At 44.7% G+C, this 15,950-nt stretch overlaps 1 protein-coding gene across 1 annotated transcript in view; it reads right to left on the bottom strand.

Annotated features, from left to right (window-relative positions):
* Window positions 1–15,950, bottom strand: part of ARB2A (ARB2 cotranscriptional regulator A) — a 306,258-nt gene that overhangs the window by 128,970 nt on the left and 161,338 nt on the right. The window contains exon 8 of the mRNA XM_084278064.1: window positions 4,285–4,404. Coding sequence (XP_084134190.1) covers window positions 4,285–4,404 — 120 coding nt within the window. The remainder of the gene's footprint in view (window positions 1–4,284; window positions 4,405–15,950) is intronic.

The raw sequence follows: 15,950 nt of genomic DNA, 5'->3' as shown, positions 1-15,950 counted from the left end.
TCCACAATTTACCGTCAACTACAGCAAGCTGCTTCTGAAAATAAATCCCCGACTACACTGTGGAAGGGATAACAGAAGTAAGGAGCTGAGATGTCTTCATGAATCATGGCTTGAGTTTTTAAAAATCGGTAATTAGCAGAACACAGTGACCCAACAACTATTTTTAGTGCTGCACATTCAAAGTGTAATTTACGTGTAGGTATTATTAGATGCACATTTAATTTCGAACTGCGCTTACACCAAGTTTTAATTACTAGATATTAAGATACATTTTGGCTTCTGGTTTATGATTAGCATTTGTAATTCAAGCCATAAACAATGTAACTAATTACATTTATTGGTGGAACTTTACTTCCCACACACGTTCAATCGCTGTCAATTATTCCCCTTGTGCTCTATGACCCAGCAAGGTACAGAACTTGCGTGCCTACGCTGCAGTAGCTGGGTAACGGTTTCTGTGTGCTCAAGCTTGGTCTTACAGACCCCTTTTTCTTAAAATCTGACCACCACAGACAGGCAAAAATGTAGATTAAGAAGCTGCAGAGACCAATGAAAACGTCTGGTGCTGTGGTATGTGTTTGCAAGCTGCAGCTGTGCTTCACTGGTTTGTTTAATGAAGACCTTCCAGACCACAGCCTTGTTTTTATGGTGAGACAAAGCTTGGAACGCAGACCAGGTTTGGCCACCACAGGTTTGTAAACAGAAATACTCCTCCTTTTATGTCTATTTCACATGTGACCATCACACTGGGTCCCTTTTCACCTTGAGTTTATGGGGTGGTTGAGTCCCAAGCAGTGACTGAGCACCACACACTGCTTGCTCCCTCCCAGAAAAGAAAGACAGAGCCTCCGTGGGGTGGGATAAGGACAGTTTACTGACAGCAGCACCGTAAATGTAGAACAGTAATGGCCAATTACACCAACACACAGTGATAACACAGAGTACCTTACTGACCCAACAGTTACAGAGTAGTGCCCGACACAGGAATGGACTGACTTACTGACTGACCGACCAACCAACCAACCAATCAACCCAACCCAACAACACTCTGACTTCCCTGGAGGCACCAAACCCCTGCCCTTCTCCAACCAGCCCCTTTTATGGGGCAGTGATGTCAGGTGGTGTGGGAACAGCCTGGGCTGACTCAGCTCTCCTGCGGTAACTCGGCTCACCTGGTAGACTCAGCTGTCCTGGGATAACTCAGCTCACCTGTGCTGGCTGCTTGGGGAGGTTGACTCTGGCCAGGCCAGAAGCAGGACTGTTTACCACTGCCCAGCACTGCACTTCAGGAACTCGCAGAGCGAAGGGATGAGGCAGAGCAGAGCACAGCAGCAACTCCAGCAGCTGCAAGCAAGGGGGCACCCAGGACCTGTCCTGTCCCCGCATGCCTGAACGTTTTCCCTGCACTGCTCGAGACAGCAAGAGCTTTTCACATGTGATGCTACAAACAACCACAAATGAGTCTTTGCTTAATGCCAGCCTTCATTGGGTTTCCTGGCAAAACAGCAGCACGCCAAGTTTTTCATTGAGGGCCTTGCACTGTGATGAAGGGACGAGGTGGGGACCTCTGAGATGACTGGCAAACGATTGGGACAGACCTTGCAGCACTAAACTCGCAGTGGGAATTTAAAAGCTCATTCAGTGAAAACGCAAATATTCTTGGACTTTTTTCTTTGCTTTGCTTGCTTTCCTTTTCCCTGCAGGCACAATAAAATGCAGAGGGCCCAGGCATAAACCCTTGCTACAAATCACAGCCGTATGCTCCCTGCTGCCCTCCTGTAAGAGCATGGATGCAGAGGGAGCAACAGGTCCCCCTAACTACCATAACCCACAATTTTATCAATCAGTTGACCCAAAAGTTCTTGCACAGAAAGCTCAGAGGTGGCATGGTTGCTATATGGTGTAGCTGCTCTATCACCCCCATCATCTCCCCCACGCAAAGCAGGAAAGAAAGTGATGGAATATGTATTTGTCATAAGACAGTAATTGCCCATCAGCTGCTCCATCTCTTTTTTTCTTTTCCATTTTTTTTTTGAGCTCTTTGCAATTACTAAGTGCCATATGGATATAAAGTTGAAGAGAGAGGAGATCATAACAAAATAAAATCTTACAGATTAATATTGTGATAAATTAGTTCAGGGTTTATTTCAGCGATATCTGCTTCAGCTTATGCACTATTTAATTAAACTGTTTTCAGTGGAGCTCAGATCTCAAACCACCTCTACCAAAACCAGGTGTTAATATCCTTTGATTTCAGAAAAAAAAACCCTCTCACCAATCGGGTACATTAAATATACTTCTCAGGTCTAGTTTTGCATGACAGATATGTGATGTGCCAATGGTTATATATTATATTCTTCCTCTCAGGCATGCATCTCCTGCAGAGACAGCAGACTACAGAAGCTGACCCTTACTGAGACCATCTTGTCTCTCTGACAAAGCTCCTTTTTAACTTCTTACTTACTGGTTGCTTCCTGCGATGGATAAAAACTTTAGCTCAGCTTGTGATAATTTCACAGGCCCTGAGCACCCTGACCCTGGAAGCCCCAAGGTCAGAAGTCAAGTCTTGTTCTGAAACATCTGTGTGCTTCATATTAAAGTAGAACAAAAGTGAAGAAATATCCACCAGTGTGACAAGAGAAACAGGCAAAATGGGAATGACACGTTGGTCATCTGTTACCCATGCCACCTCAAGCCATTGACTGAAATGTGATGGAAAAACCCTCTGAGCCTCCTTCAAATCAGCACTTTGTTTAGAAAATACTGAGAAAGGTCTCCAGTCAATTTCTACTCCCACTGCGTGCTAAGCGTATGTATCTGTAGGTGTCCAGCGACCCAAACAACGTGGCTTTATGAAACTTAAGACTAATTCTGCTCTCACTTCACTTTGGACAGATGAGGCACACCAGGATAAGCCAGGCAGCTGGAAACTGCAGCTCGGGAAAGCCAAGATGGAAGAGATGCTCCCTGCCCTTCACTACATCCGAGGAGCGACAGGCATGAGCCACGCAACACGCTTCTTGCCCCAAGTCATGGTTATAGAAGGAATTAATTAATTTTCACTAATTTGGTCTCTTAAAAATAGACTTTCTAGTCTATTTATTGACCTGGTGATAAAATAGCTGTGGAAAACCATCATCTGGACTGTTCTCAAAGTCTCAAATCTGAACCTTTCATATGTATTTTAAAAATGCTCTTCAGGAAGCGCAGGAACAATAAAAATGGCCTTAATTTCTACAAATGAAAAGGGTTAACAAAAATCCTAAGTGCTTAAAATATTTCAAGCGGTCCTTTTGGGATTCTTCTTGCTACTTAGGACAGCACAAGGCTAAAACCAAACCACTCACGCCTGCTTTTTCCTAACTAAGGCATTTGTCTGATGTTCAGGCAGGAACTGCTGTTGCAAACCTTCAGCCAGACTGAAACAACACGGTACCGAAAAGAGATGGACGCGTGTGTCTGCTGACTCCTGAGTCTACCAACCAACTGCCATGTTCTGCAAACCCCACGTTTCCATGACAAACAGGTCTTTTTAAACTTTACTTTTAGTTTTCTTTGACAACACACGCCCTGACTACACTTCACAATTAAGCGAGGTGACTCCAGCTACGCCCCGAGAGGGGTTATACAACTTCAACTTTGTAGACCAGATGAGGGTCAACAAATCTGCCTGTAGAGAAAAGGGTGGAAGACTGACAAAACTGATTGTTCAGCAGTCCCAGCATGGGTGGTGGGGCAGCTTTCCACTGAGGAGTTCTCCCCACCTTACATTCCTGCAGGCTTTATGTAGAAACTACTAAATGGAGGGAAAAAGTAAAAAAAAAAAGTCTTGACAGGAATTTCTGCAGACCCTTGTGAAAAAACTGCAAAATTGGGTAAAGTCACCAAATTTCTCCTCACGTTCAGCCCTGATCTATATACAGAAAGGTGTGTTTGTTAATGTGACTTTGCTTTAAAAGTGATTGTGCATGTTCTCAGTCTTGACCTCCTGCCTTTCTATCCCAGAGCAAAAAATCTGAGTGGTGCCTTCCAGCGTGCAGCCTGGACAAGGAGCATCCCAGGCATTCTTGCCTTCCCGCATGGGTTTCAGGTTGGTGCACGCCTGGAACCTTACTAACTCAAAACCAGAGAAAAATGTGGTGACCTTCCACCCAGTTGCAAAGAAATCCTCACCGATCCTGTGCCTGACCACTCGCTCAAAGCTGTTCCTAGGAGGGATCACCAAGCGTTTAGAAAATCTGGGAAAGGTTTCAGGAGAGAAGGCAACGGAGAAGTCACACTTACCAACTCTACAAAGGCAAGTCCACCATAACTGTGAGCAACAAAAAACACGTTCTCTGCAGCTGACTGGGAAATAAAATGGTCCCAAACATAAATTGCATGGTCTTCAGGAGATCCATTATCCTGCAGAAAAGAAATTACGTTTGTGACAATTACCTTTTAAAAACTGGCAATTCTGTCTAAAAGCAATGCGCTCCTATATGCTAAAATGTTTTGTTAAAACAAACCTCAAATGAATACACTCTGGTGTCAGGAAAAAAAGGAAAAAAAAAAAAAAAGAGAACGGATTCATTTTTCAAGAAAAAAAAAGAAGAAATTTAAGATTGCAATTTAAAGGCAGTAAAACTGTTGCTTTATTGTGGCTTATTTTAATAAATACAACAAAAATTATGCATCTGCAAGATTTTCTCTAAATACCATGATGGCAATTCAGCTAAACAGAGGCATTCAAGGAAATGATGAGCCACTGCTCTGATTTTCATTCTTTTGACAACTCTTTGTCAAATGTTTGTTCACTAATGGTTTGTTTAAAGTAGTTAAGCCGTAGCCTGATAAAACAAATAAAAACAAGTAGGAACAATATAAATATAATTTCAGTCTTTACAATCTTTTATTTTTTTTCCATATTACGGGCCAACAGGAGTCTGCCAAATATTAAAATTATGGTATTTGCAAGTCCTCTTTTACATGCTACTTTCTGCAACTTGCAGGCTAAGAGATAGATGGCAGATAAAAGACCTCTTGGCTGCTTACACTCCAGCCACTACTTTGGAGGCTCTGGTAGGTAGGGGCGTGCTTTTTCTTAATATCCAACAAGAATTTGTGAACACTGGTCAGTGTAAGAGCCGCTAAAGGCACTGGAGTGGCTTGCACTGATTTTAGTGGGCTCTAACCCCCAAACGTCAGGGTTGTGCGCTCCCACTCCTACCTCAGAGGCTCTTGGATATCCCCTGCACCTCTCTGTATTTTATGCATTGCCCAGGTTGCCAGTGTTGTAACTACAAGTCTGTCTATTCTTGAGTGATAGCTCTGCTTGCTCTCCTGCCCCATCTCCAGCTCAACACGATGGCAGGAACTTTCCAGACTCTCTTCTGCCAGAAAGAAAACAATCATAGACTCACAGAATCATAGCCTGGCATAGGTTGGAAGGGACCCCAAGGATCATAGAGTTTCAACCCCCCCCTGCCACAGGGAGGGACACCAACCTCCAGGCCTGGAGCTACACAAGGTTGCCCAGGGTCCCAGCCAACCTGGCCTTGAACACCTCTAGGGACAGGGCATCCAGGGCATGTAGTTACTTAAAACCTGCATCCCTTCCCCAAACAACTTCATACCCCTTACATGAACCAGATGCAGACCACAAAAGCCTCAGTTCCTCAGGGAAAAACAGAACAAACCATCAAAAGCCACCGGCAGTCATAAGATGCTAATGACATAGTGTGAATGACTGTAACTTTACCAAGAACACTGGAGTGATTTTGGTCTCAGTCCCATTCCAAAACTCAGTTTTGGGAATTTAAGCTTTTTACGAGTGTCTTAACATCAGTGTGAAGACAGACAACTAAATAACGTGGTGGAGTTAGGCTTTTACTTCTACTCTCGTGCCCGACTTCCTAAATAAGAGCAAGATGGCTACAAATCTTTATGGATCTGGACCTGAAGCTTTTAAAACAATTATGTGCTTTTAATTTTTTTTTCCCTTTCCTCTAAGGTAGCAGCGATTAAAACATATTTATCAAATTTGCCAAAAAGCACTGAAGATACTCTTCTTAATCCTGGACAGATTCTGCTCTTGATTGACTATGACAGAACATAGTTTTAACTAATTATCTATCAACCATTGTAAACCACCTCAGCGTGAGAAAGCGCTTATTTTCTTTCAACCCTGTTTTGAAATTTGATTGTAGAGATAGGTAAAGGAGGTAAAGAATCCTCCCTTTGTGTGGAAAGAGGGGACTTTTTCAAAGGGAATTTCATAAAGAAAATATGATTGACAGAGCAGTTATTAAGAGAAAGCTGAAGGACAACTTGAACTGGAGTTTCCTACTGAAAAGTGATGTACTCTAATTATGATACATATGGAAAAAGGCACATTAGAACACCGGGAGATTTTTAAAATGACTAGTTTATCTACAAGATTTATTTTAGCCAAATATTCAGAAGAAACTGAATAATAATGTTACCACTAATTCTAACAACAGCGATTTTCGTACGGGTACCTAACCCTGCTTTAGCGCCGGTTAATTTTGCATTTTTGGGTATTTATTGCTCTATGTGCTGCGGGAAAAGCAGATGATTTTGGGGTTTCAACAACACTAACAACCACAGCAAGAAACTTCTGAAGGATTCAGAAACTCAGCCCAAAAAAACTGTCTACCAACTAAAGCAAAACCTGTGGTCTCATAAACCAAGTCATTAACCGTGCAGCTTCACAGTCCAGTATGAGGGCTTCTACAAAAGACAAGGCAATGAGCTACGACTTGTTGTACAAACTACATACAGTTTGTTTGCTAATGGTGAGAATAGCCCCACAAAGCATCAGGAGAAGCTGCGCTGATGTGCACACTCCGCCAACCCCTAAACAAGGTAAAGGAACACACAGGTGTGCAAGGAGGAGTTTGAAGGAGTCGTGTATGTTTAGAGGAAAGAACCCTTTTCTTCGCAGCATCTGCTTATCTCCCCACCTTGTCACAAGTCCACAGGCTAAATGATTCGGACAGGGGACAAGCTGGTGCTGTGTCTGTACCAGACTGTGCTGAGTCTGTCAGAATGAAGCTCCTCTACCCAGCCTGGGTTAAATTATGAGGCTGGATGCTGCAGTTTCAGTACAAAATGTGACTTCTCAGGCAGCTGTCGCTTTCCTTCTTTTTGCTGCAGCTAAATACAACGCACTTAGATACCCCCTTGTTAAATCATTTGATAAAGCGGGGGCCTCTTTGTCAAGCTTTATGTAATTATCTATATGATCCTACAAAAGGGAATGGAGAAATCAGGCTACATGCCTCCAAAGGCAGCTGTGGCTGGATATATATTCACTGAATTAAAGAATGTTTTGGGTTGGAAGAGACCTCAAAGATCACCTAGTTCGAACCCCCTGCCATGGGCAGGGACACCCTCACCAGACTAGGGTGCCCAAAGGCCCATCCAACCCGACCTTGAACACCTCCAGGGATGGGGCTCCCACAGCCTCTCTGGGCACCCTGTGCCAGAGCCTCCCCACCCTCAGGGTGAAGAATTCCTTCCTAATGTCTAACCTAACCCTGCCCTCTGTCAGCTTGAAGCCATCTCCTTGTGTCCTGTCCCTGCACTGCCTGGTGACCATCCCCTCTCCTACACTCCTGTAGAACCCCTTTAAGTGCCGGTAGGCCTCAATTAGGCCTTCAGGACATCTGTGTGTTTTTCCTAACAACTATTGTACTTCAGCTCTTCCCACCAATAAAACCAGAGTGAATGCACCTTGTTTGCCATCATGACTATCGATGCTGCGAAGAGTAGCAGTTACTAAAGGCCTGTCATACTTGTGTGCAGCAGATTCCACTGTAGATCGTCTTTGGAGATAATGGTGGTTAAAACCATCTAACACAAGCATTCCTGGGGCATTTTTTAAGTTTCTTTCCTGGTCCTGGCTGCTAGAGGAGGCACACATTTCTGGAACCTGCTGTAAAAGGGGCATCCATAAAAGTAACACAATACGTAAGTGGCCAGACACCGGTTCAGTTAATGGGTCATCAAAAAGATGCGAATACATGGAATTTTATTTTATACAGAAGGGATAAGTACTCACTGCTTCAGGAACAGACCCCCTTTTCTAGTGATAAACCACGCCCTTCCCAGTCTTTTTTAAAGACTCTTAACTATGTATAAAGTAAAGCCTCACTTTATAAAAAACAAAATAGCGGCTTGCTCAAAAAATGATCATAAATGGTTAATACGGAGCTTTTCATTTTAATATCAAAAGTTTAATCAAATAGTTTCATAGTACAGTCTGTGAAAATAATATGGCAATGATTAATAAATTCATGTTTCTCATATGTATGAAGCCATTTAATATCCCAGGGCCAGAACCTCTCCTCCAGCTGCGTGAAGCAGCAGCTTGTGGTAGGGAAGAAGTTGCCAGTCGCTGATCTGCTCAGCCTCGGCTCAAGTGCTGGCGTGGATTAGGGGCGTCCTGGGCTGCTCCAGCCTAGACCAGCTGGGCTTGGCTTTAGGAGGACCTTGTACCAAGAATGGCTACGTGGTCTCCGGGGTCTATGCAATGCCAAGAGACATATGATTGTATGAAATGCTGCTCCTCATCTCCTTCCAAAAAGCGGTTTTGCTTTGAGAAAAATGGCTTCCAGATTCGAAATTCTCTGTGGAATGGTTTCTAAGTCCCTGAAAAACCGAACCAGTTGTTTCTGGGCCATCCATTATGCACAAAAGTGGAGGAGGACGAGATCAGACATCATTTTTTCTAACACTGGTAGAGCTTGGAGTTGAAAGGTGTGTAACGCCGTGAGGGCTGGAGCCATTAGGAACGCGCAGATAAGCAGTGTGCGCGCCGCGAACGCAGTGTTACGTTCTGCCGCATTCGAAAAACAGGTCGAATTTACCAATGTAATATCACAGCCATTAATTGTTAAATACCAAGCTGAAGTGATGCAGCAACCTGAGCCTTATCAACCATGCCAGATTCTAGCACCTAGACATTGCAAGGTCTGCAGTTATGATGGACTACCTGAGTTGATAACACATGGAATTATCTAAACAACATTTGCATATTTGTGTAATTATTTCCTAAGGTTAATTAGCTCCTGCAAAGCAGCTTGCCCTTTGAGACTGCTTACTGTGACAGGTTCACATATTTCCTGTTTCAATGCCAAATTTTACTTTTTTTTTTCCTTCTTTCTTTTTGTTTAAAGTAACCTGTTGCTGGAAAGTTACAGATGGAGTAAGAGCTGGAGGCCCCAAACTACAAGGGACTTCACTGGGGCAGAGCAGCTCAGATCCCGTCTTAAACTTCTAGCTCATCAAAACTAAAAAAAAAAAATAAATTAAATAAATTCAAATCAAGAAAATCAAATTAGTTTTAAGCTCCGGTGACAGCTCTCTCCTTTTACTTTGTTTTTTTAAATCTAGGAGTTGGAATCATATTTTTTTTTGTGACAAGTGAAAAGTGAAATGCATACAAATAGGGAAATATGCCATACAACTGAATAGCTTTTTAACAATTTACTTGAAGGTGGCTTCTATAATTACCGCTTATCACAGCAAAACAATTTCTCCTTCTAGCTCGATGAGCTACTGTAAACAAGTATGGTACATGTGTTAAATACAGGAGAACAGAACCACACACTGGCTGGGGGAGTCAGAGGGATGGAGAGAGCTCAGAGGCAAACTTTAGCAATACCCCCATCCCTGCAATAGAAATTTAATACATATATATTTAAATATAAATATAAATACATCTATATTTATATATATATATATTGGGGGTGGGACTTGATGATCTCCTGAGACCCCTGCCATATATCTAAGCATAAAAACATAAAAATGTAACCTCGAAGCAACAGCCTGCCACCAAAACAATCCATGATTAACACCAGTATCTTCTGTACAACAGGAGAGACGTTTTCCTGTATGGAAAGCTCTGCTCTATCAAAAGGAAATGGTATGCTTGAAGGTCTAAGATGAACAGCAAGAGGACAGTCTGTTCCTTGCTGGCATGCAGCTCCTGACTGCTATAACCTGATGCTTTGCGGCACTCTTCCAGTAATGGACCCAGGAATAATTAAATAGGCATCACTGAGAACTTTCTCTGACTAGAGCACAAGACTTTCAACATCAAGTTAATAAATATATACACATGTACATGTATATAGACACCAGAAAGCACAGGTGGTGAATGCTGAAGACAAGTGAGTGGGGAAGAGTTTAGCCTGTGGCAGGACTTGTAAAGCTCTGGACTAACTAATTTGGTACCCAACAAGCCTAGAGGAACTCTGCCACTTGCTTCAACACTTAAAACCAGCTCTTCAGACCTCTGAAGAAGCCAACACCCAGAGATGGGTATTTGGGAACACCTCGTCTTGCCTCTTGCAGCTCCTGTGTCCTGCTCATGTCCTCCCATCACCTTCTTCTCCGCGCCTGCCTTTAAGCATACACCCCTCTCCACACAATTTCCGTCCTTCCACAACATTTCAATAAAAAAATATAGGAGGATCAAGACTCTTCTTGCCCCTTCTGTGGCACCACTTCCCCTTTAGGCACAGATCTTTCCCAGCAGCTGCCCCTCTCTTTCTCCTTCCCCAACAGCACCCTTATGAGTATTGAATGATGCTCATCGCTTGCTGCACGTCCCTCATTCCATCTGCAGATACTCGCCTTACATGAGATAAAAACTGTTTCACTAAGATGGAACACAACGAAACCATACGATGGTTTATTATCATCAGAGCAGCTCCAACACCTCAGTGCAGGACAAGGTCTCAGAGGTTTTGAACACCAGAAAGCTGGAACAGAAATAAAAAAAATCCCAGCTATCGTGGTGTTCTTCCTCCAAAGATAGCAGCTGGGGTATGACAACCAGGGAAGAGGAGCAAGGTAAGAAACTGAAAACAGAAAAAAAAGTGGAAGAAAAGACTCCCCATTAATATTTTTCTGCAGCAGCTGCACCTGAAAACAGGACTTCAACATGTCTAGCTCAGGCCATTTAACAAGATTTGATCTTTAATGGAGAAATTCCATTGTATTAGGAAGCACTCCAGCTACTGGACATTCTTTTTTTTTTACTGCTTCATTCACGGAATTTAGAGAACTACTGCACATGTATTTCTGAAACGTTTCATACTCTGGCCTGGAGAACAGATTCCCAGGAAGCAGCGGGGCATTTTAACAACAGTAGGAATTGTATTTCTGCTTTGTGTACTGAAACAGGTAACACTAGTCTGTATGATACATTTATCTCCATATAGTTATATATATCTATATATCTCTCTATATATATCTCGAGTCACATAGGGGAAGGTGGGATGGCTTTTGCAGGGCTCCTAAATAGTTGGCTTTTTCAGGAAGGATGGCAATGGGCTGCCTTTTACGACAGGGTGAGTCCAGCTGCATGAAATGGGATGAAAGGAGGCTGCTTAGCAGGGCCTGCGAGGAGCGGCGGGGAGCAAAGATAATGAAGACTAAGCGGTGGGTCAAGGGAGTTATTTTAGCTGCCGCGTCCTGAGTTGAGTGAGAGAGAGAGAGACAGCTTGGGAAGAAAACCGAGGGGAAGAGTTAAAATCATAGACGCTTCGGCCTTGAAAGTTTGAATGGAGGACACGTTTCTTTCCTCCCTCCTTCTGTGGGCTCTGTAGGGATTTTATTTGTGTTAGAACCCCACCGCCCGGGAGGGTCTGATCAGCAGTGTAGGTGGCAGAGCAGGTTCATGGTCACCAAGGTCTGGTGTAGCTCTGTGGAGACGCAGAGTGTTGAATCTGCAAAGGTTCTACACTAAAAGGATGCAAATGCATTACTCGTTGAGTGATGTTATTTTATTCAACAAGTGTGTTCAAATGCATTCAGAAATGCGTTTTTCCTTACGCACGACCTTAGCAGGGATTAAACCAAGAGCCTTCGGATGTAAAAACCCCAGCCTCTCCCGTGCATGTGGCAGGAATAATTGGGGAAATAAAAAGGCTGCATTGTCTTTTTAAGGGCACCTTCAGAGATGGGGGCTTGATGCACGCTCTGACAGTGGGTAGCAGCTGCCTTCGAGACAGAAGGAGAGACCGGGTATCACAACAGCTAAGTCTGGTCATTTGAGGAGCCGCAGATATAAATAGCATAGCCAAGGTTATTATTTGGCACACGCCTTCAGAAAGCAATATGGCAAAGTGACTTAAGGTTGCAGGTTTTTTTCATTTGATGGCTCCCAGCCTTATTCCCAGATCTATTTGAGGTGATTCCGTGTAATTTCTCACGCCTGTTTTATTCGTGAAGCGGGCCAGCGATGGAAGTGTTCCCAATATTGCTCATGAAGCCCTAGTAATAAAGATGTTGTGTGTATACAGTCAGCAGCAGAACGGAAGACCAGAAGGCTTATATATTGCAGCTAAATACACATCACACCAAGTCAGGGAGTAGTCCCAACTCCCAAACTCCCGGCAATTTATCAGGAAAGCGGGTAACTCTCGATGGACACGCTAAATGAGCAAGTGTGACAGGAAACGTGCAATATCTGGCCTACCTAATAGACAAATAAGAGATGGAGGGAAAAAATGCATTTAGCAGATGGGGCAATACTTAAATCATCACCATGGGTGCAGCAGGGATGAGGGGAGGAGGTGGTGATACCCGCCTTGCCACAGCGTGACTGATGAGGTCAGGTTTACGACATCGACTTTCAGCTGAAGGAAAACTGATGTTGTCTAGCCAGGGTTTTCATGTTTCAAGTTTTGGCTGCTCCCTGGAGTCTCTGTTCTTCCCAGCTCCCAACTGCATTTACTATTCAAGATTACTTCGGATCCTGCCTCACTTTACCCTCTTTGGGCGCAAGCTGGGCCTTCCCTGGTGATGGTGGATGGGAAATGCAAGTCCAAGCTGTGCCATACATGCATGGGAACAGAGGGAGCTCAGCTCCCGACCTGCCTCGGGGCAGCTGGAGGGAGTTACTTTTCCCCTTCACATCCAGGTTTACAGCACACATGAGAAAAAAACTGAGCAAAGCCAAGCCAGAAAAGAGCCAGCTAAGCCCTCAACTAATACAGCTCCCAACTAATAACCTAGAGCTACTTCTGCATAAGACAGACCCAAACCCATCCTCTGCCTGCTTCCAAATTGCTCCAACCACCTCTGACAGGAGGACAGGGGATAGGACAAGGGGAAATGGGCTCAAGCTGAGCCAGGGCAGGGTCAGCTCTGATGGGACGGAAAAGTTCTTCCCTGGCAGAGCTGTCAGGACCTGGCACAGGCTGCCCAGGGAGGGGGCTGAGTCCCCAGCCCTGGGTGTGTTTAACAGGTGGGGAGATGAGGTGCTCAGGGATCTGGTTTAGCACAGGACAAGGACGGTCCAGGAGCTTAAAGGGCTTTTCCAACCCTGTGATTCTGTGCTCAGCGTGGAACCAGCTGACCTTGGAAATCAAAACCCTCTTTCCACCCTTCTTGGCTACGGGACCTGCCTCCAAGCCCTGATATCAAACATTTCAAAGGGCAGACAGTGGCCTGAAACCACAGAGTGGTCGTCAGCACCCACAGCTATTCTTCACAGAGGTGCCATCACTGACCTAACACTGCATTTCACTTCTGGCAAAGGTAGGTCTTTATGGGTGGCCTTCAGACCACCACTGTGTCAGGACCTCGCAGATGTCACAAGAACATAGGAGCACTTTTTTACAGAGTCACTCCATCACTAGATTGGAAAAGATCTTTAAGATCATCAAGTCCAACCAGTCCTGTCCTATGCTAAAGTGTACCTCTAAGTACCTCAACTACTTGTCTGTTAAACACACCCAGGGGCGGGGACTCAGCCCCTTCCCTGGGCAGCCTGTTCCACATCCCCAGAACTTTTTCAGTGAAAAAGGGCTGAGATTTTGAACAGGTGAAGTTTCTTAAGCTTTGCGTTTGCACCGAAAGTCTGACGCGATGAGTCTGGCTGTGCAAAGAAATAAGGTCAGTGGGAAACGTTACCCGCCTGGTTCGAGCCACAGCAAAGTCTTTTTGCACAGGGAGTCCTGTATTTTCTGTGCTCAAATCTCACCCCCCCACACCCTGCTCCCTGCTTCTTCAGCTTTTCATTAGGAAAGTCAAAGTGCTTTGTAACTGGAAGGAGTTTGCTGTTTGCAAGTAGAACCCAGATCTCAGGCGGAATTAATGAAGTCTCAAACGTTATTATAGCATCAGCTCCCTGGTTAAAGTATCTGCTTGTCAGCCTGGGTAAGACAACTTTGTCAGGCTGTTGTTTCAGTCTGGATTTTCCTGTTATTACTTCTGCTGGAGTCTGGCATGTCCTGTCATCACCACCCAACCGTCTTCTGGTAAAGTGCAGCGAGGGAGACCGAAAAAAAGAAGAAATTCAAGCAAAATCAGTTTCTCAGTAGCTCTTAATTATCATCTCCAGCAAATGCTTGGGGGTTGGTATTTTAAGTGACTTGTTGGTTTTGGGGTTGCTCTTCAGCGGTCAGTTGCTCCTTATTAAGCTGGAGAGTAAATGGTTACGAGCCTTCCTTCAGAAAGGATTTTTGCCCCCATGTATCTGCAGCATCCTTTTCAAAAAAATACAGGTTTCCTAATTGAGTAGGAGTCACCTAAGCAAATTATTTTGTCATTAGGAGAGGAATATGAATCAAGACAAATATGACATTTGTCTTTTTTAATCTGGGGACAAGAACATTGCTGACTCACCGAGAGGAAAGAGGTGCAGGAGAAGAGAATAGGAGGAAGGAGGGAAATGAACCAAAGGAAGTTTTATTTAAGAAAAAAGTAACTGATTTCCCTTCTAGCTCTCTGACAGTCATTCGGATTTTTGCTGGTTTTGATGTTTATCCACCACACCCTCTGCTTCGTAAGAGTTGCAGGGCTTCAGGTGAAGGAAGCCTGAATTGGAAGCAGCATCTTCTGGCAAAGGGCTCGGAAATCCTGCATAGGGAAACTCTTCAGACCAGAGCTGTAATCACAAATCCTCTGAGTGGTCCTGTCTATGTGGTCGTACTGTGGCTGTTGACAAACACCTGTGATGTTCACATGCAAATCATAGAATCATAGAATCACAGATTGGTCTGGGTTGGAAGGGACCCCAAAGATCACAGAGCTCCAACCCCCTGCCATAGGCAGGGACACCAACCTCCAGGCCTGGAGCTACACAAGGTTGCCCAGGGCCCCAGCCAACCTGGCCTTGAACACCCCCAGGGATGGGGTATATACCAATCCCCATGCTGTGATGCCCCAAGCATCTGCCAGCCTCTGCAGGTGGACTTGTCTAGTCCACGTTGGAGAACAACTTCAGCAGGTTGGCAAAGGAGAGTGGAATAGGTAAAAAATATCCAGAGACTGGGGTAACTGCATTTAAGTACAATGCTGCTGACATGTATCCCTACATTTTGCATCTCATACTTTTTTTCCTTCTGAACTACTTAGTCTCAGGGACTGGGATTCCGCCTGCTCTGTATTTCTGCCTAATGTAACTGATGTCACCACAGACGGCCTTTTCACAGAGTCACAGCACTGCAGGGTTGGTTGGAAGTGACCTGAAGAGATCATTGAGTCCAACCCCCTTTTGTATGATCAAATTATTGTAACAAAATCACAGAATCACATGGTTGGAAAAGCCCTTTAAGCTCCTGGAGTCCAACTGTCCCTGTCCTGTGCTAAACCAGATCCCTGAGCACCTCATCTCCCCGCCTGTTAAACACACCCAGGGCTGGGGACTCAGCCCCTCCCTGGGCAGCCTATGCCAGGCCCTGACAGCTCTGCCAGGGAAGAATTTTTCCCTCCCAGCTGAGCTGACCCTGCCCTGGGGCAGCTTGAGCCCATTGCCCCTTGTCCCATCTCCTGTCCCCTGGCTGAAGAGACCATCGCCCACCTCTCTGCACCCTCCTGGCAGGTCAGTGGAGACGGGGAGAAGGTCTCCCCTCAGCCTGCACTTCTCCAGGCTCAACACCCCCAGCTCCCTCAGCTGCTCCTCATATGATTTGCCTTCCATCCCCTTC

The sequence above is a fragment of the Gallinula chloropus genome, assembly GCF_964237585.1.
Source record: "Gallinula chloropus genome assembly, chromosome: Z".
In the NCBI taxonomy this organism is placed as follows: Eukaryota; Metazoa; Chordata; class Aves; order Gruiformes; family Rallidae; genus Gallinula; species Gallinula chloropus.
The sequence above is the reverse complement of the archived record's forward strand: the minus strand, read 5'-3'. Positions and strand labels throughout refer to the sequence as shown.